Source organism: Diceros bicornis, chromosome 3 (assembly GCF_020826845.1).
Source record: "Diceros bicornis minor isolate mBicDic1 chromosome 3, mDicBic1.mat.cur, whole genome shotgun sequence".
Lineage (NCBI taxonomy): Eukaryota > Metazoa > Chordata > Mammalia > Perissodactyla > Rhinocerotidae > Diceros > Diceros bicornis.
In genome coordinates, this window is record NC_080742.1 from 37,835,385 (window position 1) to 37,852,178 (window position 16,794).

A 16,794-nucleotide genomic window follows, 5' to 3' on the forward strand; every position below is an offset into this window, starting at 1 on the left:
ACATTTATTTTCCTCTTCTTTTTACATCATTTTTTGCATTGCATGTCCTCCTATTTCTTGGATTTTTTTTTCATTTTTTTGGTGTAATTTTGGAGATACAGTAGTTTGTCATCTGCTTCGTAAAGCTTTTCATTTAACTAGAGAAATTATTATTATCACCTTCACATTCTAACTGAAGAATCAGAAGCTCAAAGATTTCAAGTTGAGTTTTTAAAGGTAACGCAGAAATCCAGTGGCAAAGCTTGGGCTCAAATGCAAGTCTCCAGACTCTATGTTTGCTGTCTTTGTTTATGTGTTTGTTTCTTTTTCCTACGGCAAGTGTCCACGACAACAATATGCTGCTTACTTCACTACCTTTTGTAGGAGTAGTTTGAAGGACAATTTTAAATATAAATCTGCTTTTTATAGTGACTATTGATGATGCTTGTACAGTCACATTCAGCTTGCTTAGTTGAACAGAATTGTGAACATTAAGAGTATTCTTTGGCAAAACACTACATTAAGGCTGTTTGTGGTTACAGCTATTAGGAAATAATTATTCTTATAATTTGCATAGCAATGCTTGAATACCTCAAATTTGAATTTAAAACAAAAAAGAAACATGATGAATTATACAACAAAAATATTTTAACAAGAAGATGGCAGATCATTAGGAGATTCAAAATTTTCTGAGTTAAGAATGCCAACAGTAATTTATCATGTGTGCCTTCAACTTGTACAGAAAAATGTTATAGGAGGTGCTATTATAGCAGTTCATAAATAATAAAAATTCTTTATATGACATAAAAATAATAGCAATGCAATATATCTTATGAATATAGATACAAAATACTCAACAAAATACTAGGAAAACTGAATCCAGTAACATATACACCATGACTAAGTAGAACTTATGCCAGTAATACAAGTGTGGTTCAACATATAAAAATCAATCAATGTATACAGCATATTGATAAAATAAAGTACAAAAACCACATGATCATCTCAATAGACTCAGAAAGAGCATTTAATAAACTCAAAATTCTTTCATAATAAAAGCAATCTACAAACTAGAAAGAGAAAGGAAGTTCCTCCACCTGATAAAGGGATTCTATGAAAACCCACATATAACATCAGACTAAATAGTGAAAGACTGAAACTTTCTTCCTAAGATCAGGAACAAGATGAGGAAGTCCACTCGCTACTTTTATCCAACAGTATACTGGAGGTTCTAGCCAGGGCAATTAGGCAAGAAAAAGAAATAAAATGTGGGGCTGGCCCTGTGGCGTAGTGGTTAAGTTCACGTGCTCTGTTTGGACAGACGGGTTTGCAGGTTCGTCCCACATGTAAAGTAGAGGAAGATGGGCAAGGGTGTTAGCCAAGGGCCAATCTTCCTCAGCAAAAAGACAGGATTGGCAACAGATGTTAGCTCAGAGCTAATCTGCCTCACCAAAAAAAAAAAAAGAAAAGAAAAGAAACAAAAGTCATCCAGGAAAGAGAGGAAAAAGTTCATTTAACATCATTTCCTGGAAGTTGCACATACCTTTTCTGCTCCCATCCCATTGGCCAGAACTTAATTACATAACCACGCATAACTGCAAGAAAGTTAGGAAATGTAGTCTCTAGTGGAAAGCTTGTGTCTAGTTAAATTTTGGGGCTTTTATTTTTGGAAAAAGAATGGGTAATAGGTATTGGGAGACAATTAGCGGTCTCTTTCACATTTGTTAAATGCAAATCAAAAATGCAATTGGCCGTTTTTAAATTTTACTTTACTTTTCCCTTTTTCTTTCTTTCTTTCTTCTTCTCTTTCTTTCTTTGTTTCTTTCTTTCCTTCATTTTGTCTTTTTTTGTTTTTAACACATGAACTGCAAAGATTAAAAAGATTGCTAGCCTAAATGTAATATGGTCTTCTCAACTGGATCTTGGAACAGAAAAAGGACATTAGTGGGAAAGCTAGTGAAATCTGAATAAAATCTGCAGTTTAGTTAATAATACTGTACTAATATTAATTTCTTAGTTTTGTAAATGTACCATCATTATGCAAGATATTGACATTAGTGGAAGCTGGGTGAAGGGTATACAGGAACTCAGTATTATAGTTACACTTATCAGTAAATCTAAAATGACTTCAAAATTAAAAGTTAAAAAAATGATTGCTAATACTTAATGGCCACAGGTTTGGAAAATTGGAAAGAATTCTTATTCACTCTTGGTGTTAATATATGTTAGTACAGCCTGTTTTTAGAGAGCAATTAGGCATTATTTATTAAATATAAACATGTTTATGCATTTTTATTCACAAAATCTACTTCTAGGAATTTCTTTTATAAAAAGTTGAATGCCAACTTTTGGAATCTTTCTTTTCCCTTTTAGGTAATTCAGTATGATTCCTCCCAGAGAATCTAGGAGGTTGTCAGAGAGTGGAATGTTTGCTTTTATAATTTCAGGGATAAAACAGTCCATAGTATGGATAATGTCTGAACTAGAATGGAAGTGAAGTTCCCAGAGTGGAGTTGGTTAAATAACTAAATTGCTAGACTTTTGATTGGAGGAATAACAGATCTGAAAGCCAATGGGGAGTATTAAGGATCAGATGCTACTTCTGGATCTTGAGAAAATGGGATGTGAGAGGATGAGTGGCTTCCATCTGAGAGGGCTGCAGGGTAATTTTCCATTTTAGACAAGGAGGTACAAGAATGGTCTTGAAAAGGAAGAGGGTTTACTAAGTAGGTTTTAAAATTTTGAAACAGAAGTTCCTACAGTGCAATAGAAAGGTTTGAGGGGGCACGTAGCAGTGGGAGTTTGGGTTAGGGGACTAAACGTTCAGAGAGATTAGAAGGGTTTACATATTTAGCAGTGATGAGGAACATAGAAAGATGAGTTTGCAATATAGTTGGTATGATTACTGTTATGGTGGAATGCCTGGAGCGTTAGAGGTAGTCCAGCTTTTGGGGGAATCTGACTAGCCACGCTTTCTTAGTCCTGTCCATTTGCACATGTTCTTTCCTTGGTCTGGAACACCTCTGTCTCCTTTTCTCCCTTCTCTGGGCCAGTTCCGACACTTTATGTCTGGATCTAAATAGAAGTTTCTCCAGAAAGCCTTCCTTGAGGGTCTTCTCTTAGCATGTGTACTTCTTCTCTAGTAGCCCTTTTCACAATATATATAGCAATTGTGTGTTGACTTGTGTGTATCCTCAACTGTACCTTCAGTTCTGGCAGGGAAAAGACAACTGTCTTACAGAAAGTCCAGCCGCTATGTAATCATCCTTAAATTGTACTACATAAATATTTACTATTTTTTTCAAATTTAATATTATAAAATTTAATTCCAGTTTACAAAAGAATTCAATACATGTTTCTTTAAAGAGTAAGCTCGACTACTACATTATATGATTTGATTCCTACACTTTTAATTTACAATCTTTCATAACCCTCTATTTCCCCATGTTACAGACATTTTTACTGAATGTTTATTTGTGGAATAAATGAATGAACTGAATCAGCTTCATCCAAATCTTTCTCTATCCTTGATATATAAACATTTTATTTTATTTTATTTTTTCGTGAGGAAGATCAGCCCTGAGCTAACATCCAACGCCAGTCCTCCTCTTTTTTTGCTGAGGAAGATTGGCCCTGGGCTAACACGTGTGCCCATCTTCCTCTACTTTATATGGGACGCCGCCACAGTATGGCTTGACAAGCTGTGCGTTGGTGCGTGTCTGGGATCCAAACCTGCGAACCCTGGGCCGCTGAAGTGGAGTGCACACACTTAACCACTGCGCCACCGGGCTGGCCCTTGATATATAAACATTTTAAAAAGTATTAATACTGCTCAGATTCTAACATTTTAATGTTGTTTCAAAAAATATTTAACCTGTATGTGAATTAACGTGGCATTCAAAACTGTTGAAGGACTGTCATATCTGGTTGTACATACTGTCCTCATGTTTTCATGTGTTTGAAAATTCATCTTAAAAAATAAATTTCTTAGGTGTATGCAAGGTACTATTCCACATTCATGGGACACACATTGTCAGATAATACACAATACACTTGTGAGGAAGAATATTTTCCCCTAGATGTAGTCTTTCTCTTAGCAAAATTAAATACTCTATATGTTTTATTTATGCAGAAATGTCTGTCTATAGTACAATCATTGTAACAATAATTAATATAAACAAATAAATACTTTTTTCTCTGTTAGAGTCGTAATTTTCAAAGCAGCGATCAAACAAGATCTCATGCGATTGTCACATTACCCTCTGCCAGGAAATAAAATTTTCGCACATTCCAAGATATTTTAAGAGATGCAATTTATGAAAGCAGCAGGTAGAGTGTGTGGCTGTCACTATTATTTATATTTGTGGGTAGTGACTTAAATTAGCAAACGTCCCCTTATGGAAAGTTTATTCTGATGAAATCCTTAAACAACAAAAATCAGAAATAAAAAATTGTCCTCCCACGGATTCGGACTGAGGGCGGAGCCTCAGGGATTTGTGGGCGGAGCCGCCGAGGGTCTGGGAGGGCTCTCTGCTCCCGCTCGGCACTACTCGGCTCCGCTCGGCTCCCTCTCGGTTCCCGCTCGGCTCTGTTCGGTTCCCCTTCCCGGAGGGAGAGCAGCGGCGATTCCGGCGCACGCGCTCTCGGCTCCTGCAGCTGTTAGGGCCGCGCTTTGCCGTGGGTTTTCACTTCCTTCTCTTCAGAGCTGTATCCGGGTCGTTGCCTTCCCTATTGTCTCAGGCAACTGGCCTCGGACTGTGCAAAATCTGGGTGTTTTGTTGCTTGTGGTGCAGGCTAATAAAGTTTTTCTTTTATTTTTTTCTAACAGTTTTAACGGGGGATATTAAGTCCCCAGGGCTGCCGGGTCGGCCGCGCTGCCTGGGCCGGGGGGCGCCTCTGGCCGGGGAGCGCCGAGGGAGGGGGCGCGAGCGGCCGAGGCCGGTTCTGGGAGAACCGGGGGGCGGGGGGCGGGAGGGACCGCGGGGCTGCACCTGGGGCGCGCCGGTCCAGTCAGCGGCGCCGCCCATTTTAAATAGCATTTTTTGACTTGTTTCCGCGGTCTCAGTCCCCGACCTCGACGTTGCCTGGGCTCTCGCAGCCTCTCCCTAGGTCTCCTCCAAACGACCACCTCGGATTCCTTAGTAAGTGTGTCGGAGGCCTCCGCGGGGAGAAAGGTCCATTTCAGCTCTTCTAGAAGTCAGGGCGGGCGGGAGCAGGGAGGGAGTGGGAGGATCCTGCGGGAAGCTGGACCCTAGGTGGATGCTACCCTTCCACCGTCCGCGGGAATGAACACGGCTTGTTTTATTCCCTGGGCTTTGCGTTTTCCTTATGTTGACTGTTATGGTGTCTAAGTGAGGGATTACGAGCGAGTCGCAGAAACATCAAAAGATGTGCAAGAGGGTCAGCTTCGATTTTCGCCGGCCTGGGTTCGGGTTCGCCGCATCCTGTGGCTGGAGCTGCCCATGGAGCTGCCCGGGCTTCCGCAGCTCTCGTTTCCACCACAACCTTCCCCGACGCCTTTTGCTGAGAACTAAGTTAGACAAAGATTCCCTGCACGAGGTCATCTGTACCTGTGCTTGGTGTGATTATGAATGACAATAATATTTTTCTCTTAACAGTGGATCGCAGCTCCAAGAGGAGGCAGGTGAAGCCTTTGGCAGCTTCTCTGCTAGAAGCTCTCGATTATGATAGTTCAGATGACAGTGATTTTAAAGTTGGTGATGCCTCAGGTAAATGTTTCCTTCTCTCTTCCCCTTTCCCAACTTTCTGGAGTTGGGCTTATTTTCAGACTTTTTTTAAAGAATCGGTTTTGATTAAAATGCCGATTTAAAGTTAAAGCACATAAACTTCATTTATTTTGTCCATTTGATTTACCTAAGATCCTGTATTACCATTACTTCTGTATTTGTTGATAACTGACTCAGGTAATTAGCAGGCAGAGAAGGACTTATTCCAAAGATGCAAAAACATTTTCTCTAGTCTTTATTTTAAAATATATTTGTGCGTAGTTTATGGATAGAGGGAAAAAAAAAAAATCAAGAGATATCCCCAGGTAGAATAATATCCTGAGAATAATGTAAGCCATGAACAGCCCATGAGCAAGATTCTTCTCATTTCGGATCACTTGGCACCCTCTGCGAGATTTTTGATTTTTGTCTGTTAGCTACCTGACCTGAATAAAATTAACCAGAGTAAAAAGTTGTACTTTGTGGTAGGTGCTGGACCTTGTGGATTGGGCCTTTCAAAAATCCTTGAGGTATAAAGCATGCATGCTTGCTCATTATATTTTGTGATTTTGAAAACAATAAACTTTTAAAAAAGGTCATATTTTCACATTGTACAAAATTGGAAAACATAGAAAAGTATATTTTTCTTTTGTATGTTCTGTTTATTGTACCTCATATATATATATAAATATACATAAAGTTTTAATTGCAGGAATCTGAGAAAAGCATACAAATTATATTTAAATATTTTATGTGAAAAATACTAATACACGCATGAATAATAAAAATTACTTATAATTCCACCCCTTTTGATGGAAATTTAAATAAAGTGAGAAATAAAAGCCCTTCCAATTTCATCCCTTTAACAGTTTTTAAATATTCTTCCAAAGAGTGTTCTACGTTTAGTCATATCTCTTTCCTTTCCTCTGGTTTTTCTTTTTTTTTTTTCCTGCTAGGAATAGTTGGAACAGATGAAATTAGGTTATTTTGTGTTACTATTTTACTTTTAATAGCATTAACAAGCAGAATTTGCATTGTGATTTACTGAGAACTTTTTGTTTTCATAGTTATATTTAGTTTTTACAATAACTCAGTGAAGGAGATATTATTTTACAGATAATGGGGACTGAGTTTAAAGAATTTGCATGAGGTCACTCAGGCCCCAATGGATCTAATCCATTTGGACTTTTTTTGAGTCCAAAGTGTATAATCTTTTCACTGCTTAGATCCTAAAAGTAGATAGATGTAATCTTAAACTGAAACTACTTGGATATTTTGGTAACTAATTGAGGTCACTCCCAGTAATCAAAAGTTGTTAAGTTAACCTTGATTAATTTTTTTTAACCTTTGCTTTTCAACTCTTTCATGTCCCATTTAGTTGATTCACTGATGTTTGGTACTTCCAAAGAAGGGAAAGAAAAGGGAAGGGAAAGGAGGAAAAATCCAAGCCTATTTTAGTTCTCTTGGTGAAAACCTTGGCAGGTAGGAATATTCTTGGCTAGAATGTAGTTTTGGTTTGTTATGGTTGAGTTTGTAAACTGTGACAAAAATAGCTGAGTTTCAGAAGTTATGATTTATTTGGATACCATTATGGGAAAAATGCCAAAACTTAATTTCTGTATTTCATAACTATTTCTGTGACAATAAATCCTGACTTTGTAGATAGTTTTTTTCTTATTGTGTATTAAGATGGATTCATTCACAGGTGTCACTTCTCTTTGCAAGGGTTAAAACAATCTAATGATACAAACTACTTTCTCAAAATAATTTTTGGTATCAAGCTAAATAGAGATTCCTGACCACGTTAAATCTTAATCAGAGTTGATGGGAATTATCTATTTTTTTGTGAAAAGTGGCAGGATGAGTTTTGTTAGCCTGATAATTTCTAAAAAAATCTCCTAAAAGAACTCAAAAATATGTACTTTCTATTCTCTTTTCTCATAATACCTAGTCTGCTGTACTTGTAATTTACTTCCCTGGCCCCTGGGGCGCTTAAGTCACAAATTTGTGTTTGTAGGTCTTGATATGTTATTGCAAATGAGAGTTTAGTAGAAAATGATTTTGTTTAGTTAGTAGTCAATAGAAATTGAATTGCATTTTCCATTCTTGGTGAAGGTGCTTTGGTGTCCCTCATAGCTGAGATGTTTGCTTATTCGAGATTACCAGTGTTTCCTGTTTGACTCCTTTCTCTTCTCTGCTTGAGATGTTGGACTCTTACAGGAAATAAGATATTAGACTTATCACTGGTTTTTAAACACGTTGAAGTTGTGGAATCCCAACCCTACTTATGAATTGGAGATTAAACTGAAGGTGGAGAAATAGTAGCTAAACATCTGTCTGATTATAGCTTCTTTCAAAACAATCTCTAGAAATGACTTATTGAATGAACTAGTGACTTCCTTAGAACTTAATGTTAAAATGGTTTGATTGGTTGGCCTCAATTTTTGTTAACTGGATTCTGTGCATCAATTTCTTCTGATCTTTATTTTGAAATCTGAAATTCTGACTACAAAACTTTATATTTCTGTTTGTCTTTAAGAATAAATATAGACAATTCTGAAAGGTTATTATATTCAACACCCTTGCAGAGAAACATAATTTTATTCATGTGCTTCTCAGATGATAAAATCGAAAAAGGTAAATGTTGCTCAAAAATGACCTGCCCATAAGATTGGCAACTGATTATCGACAGTTAATAATTATAAGCCTCTACCTTTAGACAATTATGAATCAAAAATAGGTCATGTTTCATTTTATCTCTATTGTGAAAGTAGAGCTAAATTTCTCATTTTTGGTTGAGGACAGTCGATAAATAAATTTTAAAGTTAATAAGTCCTGAAATGGGATGTACGTGTATTAGAATTATGGTGATAACCACCAGAAGAACCATATGTAGAAATGTTAGGTGGAACCATTTGAAATTGCAGTTTCATAGGTCTAAAACAGTTGATTATTGGCAGTTTCATGGTTTGGTCTAGTTAAAGTCCTTATGTTTGAGACTTGGACCTAGGATTGGGGTAGGATAGGTTGCATTTAATAATCTGCTATATAAATGGAATGTTTTTGAAGATAAGTGCGTGTATTACTTTTATTACATGAGACAAAATAGCAATGCTGTGTCTCCCACAACTCCCTGGCCAAAGTAAGATGGTTAACGTTAGATCTTGACCCATAGTTAGTTTAGTTAGGCCAAATTGCCAGAGAAAATCTAACTGGAAGGGTCAGGCTGAGACTTTGCTTTGGTAGTATTGTGTGCTTATTCTGACTTTGACTAAGTGGATCAAGATGTGTTCATTGACCATCTGTAGTTTTGTTTAAAAGCACTTTGCTGGATGTTATGGTGAATTCACAAGGAAATAGTGATAATATTAGAACAACTAAATAAAATAAGGGATAGATGATACAGTGCATAATTGATCACTTGTGTAGTTCAGTTCTTTCAAAGGAGATGGGACTACTTTAGACTGGATTGATCTAGAACAGTTCATTGAGGAGATAATTGTTGAACTGGGAAGTGAGAAGGAAGCAATCTAGATGGGGGAAACGTTAAGTGTTAAAAGTGTGGAGGCTGGAAAATGTAATTTATATTTGGGGATCAGCATTAAGTGAAAGAAAAGTAGAAGAAAAGAGCCTGGGAAAGTAGAATGAGGTCAAATTGAGGCCTTATGTGCTAGACCAGGGTTTCTCAATCTCAACTCTGTCATCATTTTGTGTTAATTCTTTGTTGTGGAGGCTTATCCTGTGTATTGTAGGGTGTTGCAGCATCCCTCTCTTCTGCTTCCTAAATGCAGGTAACATCTTCCCTACCTACCCCCTAACTCCTCACCGTTTTCTGGCAACTGTTGTCTCTAGACATAGCTAAATGTCATTTGTGGGACAAAATTGTCCCTACTTGAGTACCACTGGTCTAGATTTACCCAGAAAATGTAAGATGACACTGCTGGTACTAGAGTCAGAGGATGAGTTGCATTGACTGATTGGCTTTTTTAAAGGAGATATGCAGGATTAGTCAAAAATGGCCCAAGATGATAACTGAATAACCAGTAGACTGGTGATCTGTCTGTTATCTATTGTGTATATTTATGATACTGATCACTGTTGCACTAGATCAATGAACCCAACACAGTAACATGTCGCTTAATGATGGGGTTATGTTCTGAGAAATGCATCATTAGGCGATGTCATCTGTGTGAACATCAGAGTGTGTAAGTACACACGAAGAGTGTACTTACACAAACCTAGATAGTATAGCCTGTTACACACGTAGGCTATATGGTACTAATCTTATGGGACCACTTATGTGTGGTCCTTTGTTGAATGAAACATTGTTTGTTGGCTCGTGACTGTAGTTAAATAATAAGGTTGTTGAACAAAGATTATTCTTTATATTGCAAAGCTAATGAAACTCTGAATTGTCATACTGATTTTATCGTTTAATATTTATTATGGCGAAAACTTAGGCATTGAATACTGTGAAGGAATTCTTGAAGGTTGGTTTTTTAATTCTATAACTGTAAAAAATTCCGTAACTGTCTTTTAGTTGAATTAGCTGTTGCTTGGGGAGATTTTGATGTATTATATGTTTAGAAATGTTATCTTTTATTTAACTGAATAGGAGGTGGCGATTTCAATTTCAAAGATTTTTTTCCTAATGAAAAAAAATGTATTGTAGACTTAGAATTAACTCTGTCCTTATGCCTAAGATAGCTGTATTTGAAGTATCTGGCTTATTTCTCTAGTCTATTACTTTTTTTTTTTTTTTAAGGATTTAAGAGTGATGGATTTGGTACATGGCACAGAGTCATTGTTTGAATTTGTAGTAATAGGAAATTTTTCTTTGCAGCCCACAAAAATGTAATTATAAACCACTGAGGACTCTGATTTTCTCATTGTTATTATTACCAAGCTATGCTAGTAACTAAATATTGTTTGTCTCCATCCCTCAAACGAATATGTATCAAAAAGAAGAGATGACTAATCAGATGAAGTTATTTTTCAGAGATCAAAGAAAGCTAAAATTTGATATATTCCTGTTGCCTGCAGTTGGTGTATGGATATGTTGTATTTGGAGAATGAAGGGTTGGGTAAGCTACTAGGATTTGGATTTGTGTAAAAATCTCAGATTCTTCTAGTAATATGTTAACAAATGTAAAGCATTTAAATCTATTTTTTTAATTGCTTTCTATTCAGGCATGATTACAAAACAAAAACACAATGAAAGAGTATCAATTGCCCTATATATATTTTTTTGTGAGGAAGATTAGCTCTGAGCTAACATCCTATGCCAGTCCTCTTTTTGCTGAGGAAGATTGGCCCTGGGCTAACATCCGTGCCCATCTTCCTCTACTTTGTTTGGGACGCTGCCACAGCATGGCTTGACGAACCCCGGGCTGCCGAAGCAGTGCGTGTGAACTTAACCGCTGTGCCTCCATGCCAGCCCCAACTTCCCTATATTTTTAAAAATAATTGATTGGCATTGGCAACAACCACTGAAACAAAATTGCAAAAATTCCTGACATTTTGTAAAACTTACCAAGTAATAGCAAAGTTGGATTTGGTTTCAATTTTGATCAGGTACCCATATTTGTGCCCCAGTTAATCTTACTTTTGTATCTACTGTAAGGTTTTTATTGGTAAAAATTATTAGGAGTACTTTTTAGGTACTTCTACAAAGGCTTCTAGAAGATTGATCCAGAAGAAAAGTAACTTTCCTCCATCTCTCAGCTCTCTTAATTATGGCGTTGCTTGCAAGATGTTCCAGTTTCTTTAGTCAGTATGCACAGAGATTCTTCTTTGCCTTAAAAGTGTTTAGTCAACTCTGCTTATTATTTATTAGATCCTTATCTAAAAATATCTAGAAATTATTATTATTATTATTTTACCAGAGGTAGTTTTTCTTTGTAGGTTGAGTTTAATTGTTGTGAGTGGTATAAAGAAAATCATAATTTTCTTCATGATTTGTAGAGCTGTTGGTCTGAAAAGAAGTCATCCATTTGTGAATGATTCTGGGTCCACACTCTTTTTGAAATTCAAGAAGCTCACAAGTCCAAAGGTGTTTCCTCAGTTTGGCACAAACATATTTGATGGTAAAACCTGACTGGAACTGATAGGAGTTTACTTGTAGGGTTTACTTATGATACTTGTAAATATTCATGCTTTTCGTTGCAGAAATAATGTGTTTCATTATAGGATAGTGCCATAGACCTCACTGGAGGTGTTAGTGTAATGTATTGTGCATATACCCTGCTAAAATCTGAAAAAAATTTGAATTCTGAAACACATCTGCCTCCGAAAGTTTCAGATAAGAGATTCTTGACTTACATAATATTGCTCTTGTGTCCTATGCAAGATTGTTTAGGATGAGAGTATCTTTTCGCAACAGTCCTGAATAAGCTGTGGATAGTGCTTGATAATCCTCAGATTGACAGTGATTTTATAGGGTCAGTCAACATCTGCTAAATGTTAGTCCGTATTTTTTATGTGATTTAACTTGCGGAATTTTTTTTTATCAGCAATTTGTAAAGGATTTCTGAGATATTTTAGATACCAGATACTAATTATAGACAACTTTCTTTACTTTTAATGCCCAGTTAGTTATAGAGGGTAAGACCGGTTGAGTTAACAGAAATTAAAATGGTGTGGAAACATGGACTTTTTTCACCATTTTATTATTACGCTTTTCTTGGTTATAGGTGCAAAAAATTCATCACCCTACAGATTTTACTATTGATGTTGGCCACGACCTGACTATGACTGGTTTGTTTCCCACTTTCTCTTGCTCCTCTTCCTTTTTTCTCCTCCCCCTTATACCTCTCTCCAAATATTTTAGATTTTTATTTATTTCATTAGGTGTAAAGAGGATTAAAAGGTTACTAGATAGTGTTGGGCTAAGAGGGCCTGGGTTGCCCTAGGTAGGAATGGAAGAAACTTGCTAGAAAGCTTTTAGTCCTGCATGAATGAACTCTTTAATGTCCTCAGCCTATCTTTTTAGTGACTACTGTGGTTTCTTTTTTCTAAGATGGATTAGTTTTTAAAAATTCATTAATGTCTTTAATTCTAGATGCTATAGTAGTTACTGCCTAGAATTTTAGAAAGTTTAGGTGACTTTTATTTATTTTTTATTTTTTTTTAAATTTTTTATTTATTGCAGTAACATTGGTTTATAACATTGTATAAATTTCAGGTGTACATCATTATACTTCTATTTCTGCATAGATTACATCATGTTCACCACCCAAATACTAATTACAACCCATCACCACACACATGTGCCGAATTATCCCTTTCGTTCTCCTCCTCCCCCCTTCCCCTCTGGTAACCACCAATCCAATCTCTGTCTCTATGTGTTTGTTTATTGTTGTTATTATCTACTACTTAATGAAGGAAATCATACGGTATTTGACCTTCTCCCTCTGACTTATTTCTCTTTGCATAATACTCGAACAGTAAGTATCCTAATAAGCAGGAAAATGGGTAATTTCTCTTGCAGCTTCCATTTTCTGTGCCATTGCTGTTGTCTCTTTTCACCCGTGTACTTGGTACTCCTAAAATTGATTGGTACATTAGGAATGTGGTACAAATTGACTGTCAAAAATATCTGCTCATTTTTTCTGGGTAAAGAGTGAAACAAATGAAACAGTTTTTTGGGCCAGATTTTTCTTGTTCTCAATGTGACTCAATGCTTGTAAGTCCATATAGTTTATAAAAGGAAGATGTAAGGGAAGAAGAATTTGGTCTGTGTTATGTTATCATTAAATTAAAATCAAGTGCCCAATTTAGAAAGAATCATATTTACTTTTAGAAAAAAAATTACCTCTAGGGCACCAAATATAGCATGAGCTATGTGACACAAAATAACGCTCCTCGTTTTAAAGCATATTGTAATTTAGAATTACATATATTCATCTTCATTAGTGCTGTATTGAACTAAAACCATTATGCCAACTTTGTTGATTTATTATTTAATCAGGTTGGGAATGTCTACCATTCTTTGACTTAAATTTGTTTATATTGTTTTGCAAGTTATTCACGAATTTTGGTGGTTTCATTTGTGTCAGCGTTGTGTGTGTGTGTGTGTATGTATATACATATGTGTGGTTTTTTTTTCTCATATTTTCAACAGATTCTGAAGGGAGTGGTAATGGAAGTGAAGATCCCTCAAAGGACAGTGGAGAAGGTTCCTGTAGTGATTCTGAAGAAAATATTTTAGAGGAAGAACTGAATGAAGATATTAAAGTAAAAGAAGAACAACTTAAAAATTCTGCAGAGGAAGAAATACTGTCATCAGAAAAACAGTTAATTAAAATGGAAAACAAGGAAGAAGAAGAGAATGGAGAAAGACCTAGAAAGAAAAAGGAGAAAGAGAAGGAAAAAGAAAAGGAAAAAGAGAAGGAAAAAGAAAAGGAAAAGGAGAAGGAGAAAGAGAAGGAGAAAGAAAAAGCAACAGTATCTGATAATGTGGCTGTTTCTGCTGCTTCCACCACACCAGCCACAAGTCCTTCTGCTGTTAACACATCTCCTTCAGTCCCTACTACAACAGCTCCTACAGAGGAACAAGTCAGTGAGCCAAAAAAGTGGAACCTTCGTCGAAACCGACCACTTTTGGATTTTGTATCCATGGAAGAGCTGAATGACATGGATGACTATGACAGTGAAGATGACAATGATTGGCGACCTACTGTAGTAAAGAGAAAGGGAAGAGCTGCCTCTCAGAAAGAAGGAAGTGACGGAGACAATGAGGATGATGAAGATGAGGGAAGTGGGAGTGATGAGGATGAGAATGAGGAAGGCAATGATGAAGACCATAGCAGCCCTGCCAGTGAAGCGGGTTGCAAGAAGAAGAAGGGTAAAGTTCTTAGCAGAAACAGTGCTGATGATGAGGAACTGACCAATGATAGCCTGACACTATCTCAAAGCAAGAGTAATGAGGTAGATCAACCCAATTTTTATGATATCTGTCTGTCTGGGGAAAAGGGAATTCTTCTCTAAACCATTCTACCCATTACATTAGATAGTGGCTTCCTTGAAATCCTATTTATAGACAGCTATGGGAGTGAATGAGCACCCTAACTGTAACATTTATTCATTTAGTCAACCAACCTTTATTGAGTATCTACTATTTGTCACCGTTCTCAAGGAACTCACAGTCACCGTCCTCAAGGAGCTCACAGTCTATATATTTAGAGAAATATTTTTATATCAATAGACTTGGGAAATGGTAGAGTTTTCCTTTCCCCTTTGTATCCTCTCACCCCATTGTTCATAGAACTGCTGAATGGTGCTGAGTGGATTATGAAAACAAAGTCACCTTTCTTTCAACTTAGTTATGTCCATATCCACATAAAAATTTAGACTTTTAGAATACTTTAAAGCAGGGCAACAAACAGCATATGATTGTCTCAGACTTTTAAAGATACATTTTAAAGGTTAATTCCTTTACCAGTTGTAGCACCTATCATCTGAATAGTCACCAAATCTTTGCTTTAGATGTATGGTAGTAAATACGAACTATAGGTTTATGTATGTTTAGTAAATAAGTTCTCTCTACAAAGAAATGAAAAAAAGCCAAACATTTCTGTTATAAAACAAACATTTCTATCATAAAACTACAGTAATGACTCAGTTCTTCCACTTGAAGTTCTACTACCGAAAGTTAGGTTTATCCATTGGGCCCAAGATGCAACATTCAAGACTCTTCAGTCAAACACATTTGTGTCTCTTTGTCTGTGTGTTTATGTATATGTTTTTCCTCAAAAGGAAGATTGAGTTGTTGTCTTACATGAGATGTACCTGTTACATCACATGTAGAACTATAATAATTAAGTCTGTCATTTCTGTTAATTGTTCATAGTCATGAAAATTCACTTCTTTACCAAGCACTTATTTTTTGTTTTTTCATATCATTGAGATAGGTTAAGCTGGTAGAAAGATTTCCCTTCTATGCTTTGTTTGTTCTTTTGCGTTTCTTCTGCTTATAAGTTTTACAAAGCAGTGATTATCTATTTTAAGTGTTTCATTTAAAAATTTGATGTTTTCATACTAAAGTAATGTATAGCAACCTAGGAGGGGTTATATGAAACAGCTGTTTATATTTTAGATCATAAACGTTGGTTGACTTTTAGGTTGCCCACTTTCATATGAACGTTGCCTCCTCCAGTGCTATCCTAATTCTTTGTGTAAAGGAAACTTGTCATTTGGAATATAATATAGTATTTATAATGATGTAGCACAGGCAGTTCCCTATCCCCAATGCCAATTTAGGGAAATAGAAGTGTGGAAAATCTAATTGTTTATATTTGATTTAGGCATCTATCCAGTTTATTTTATAGCACTTGGCAATCTATATCTACAGAATAAGTTTACATCACTTCTTTACTTCATTTTTATTAGCCTGACATTCACAAAAGTAGGCTGGCTAATGATAGAGGCAGTGTGGGTTCGATTTAGGCTTAGGTATGGGGAACACCTGCATATGTTTGGAAACTTGCTATGTAAAATGTGTATGTTACCCATTTGTTAATTATCTGTAATATATAATGTATTGCTTAGAGATTGTAGACTTTTCTTTATGATGCATTTAAAGGCCACATGTGCTTAGTTTTTTCCTACCAGAAGAAACTAGTAAATAATGGGACTTTATGTATTTAGGTTAACAGTCCAAAGGAATGATATTCCAGAGCATTTCTTGGAAAAGTGCCTTGATAAAGTTGGCAGGAAGTTTTTTTCCTATAGTAGCTAAATTAATTCCTCTTGTGTTAGTTTATATTAATTTTCCTTTTGCTCTACCCCATACAGAAATGTAGAACTCACAGAAAGTTAATTTTCCTGTGGTAATATTCTACCTGAAAGCTTGATAACTGTTTTTTTCCCCAAAGACTATTATTCAATCTCTTCAGTAATTTTTGATGATTCTAGTTCTAATTGTCACTCAAATTAGATACTAAATTTTAATAAACTAATCAGTTGAGATTATTTTATCTTATGTTTCTAAATTTCCTATTCATATGATCTTGATTTTATAAAAAGATGACTAAAGGTAATTCTTGTTGCCTTATGGCCAATGTTTGTATGTGAGTCTTCCTGTTTTTTT

At 36.0% G+C, this 16,794-nt stretch overlaps 1 protein-coding gene across 6 annotated transcripts in view; it reads left to right on the plus strand.

Moving 5' to 3' along the window:
- The first annotated feature begins 4,976 nt into the window (after window positions 1–4,976).
- The window catches only part of PHF14 (PHD finger protein 14), a 187,244-nt gene continuing 175,426 nt past the window's right edge, over window positions 4,977–16,794 (plus strand). For all 6 annotated transcript variants that reach the window (XM_058526320.1, XM_058526329.1, XM_058526338.1 and 3 more), the window contains exons 1-3: window positions 4,977–5,120; window positions 5,598–5,708; window positions 13,828–14,633. In XM_058526320.1, the coding sequence (XP_058382303.1) occupies window position 5,120; window positions 5,598–5,708; window positions 13,828–14,633 (918 nt within the window). In that variant the 5' untranslated portion in view covers window positions 4,977–5,119. The remainder of the gene's footprint in view (window positions 5,121–5,597; window positions 5,709–13,827; window positions 14,634–16,794) is intronic.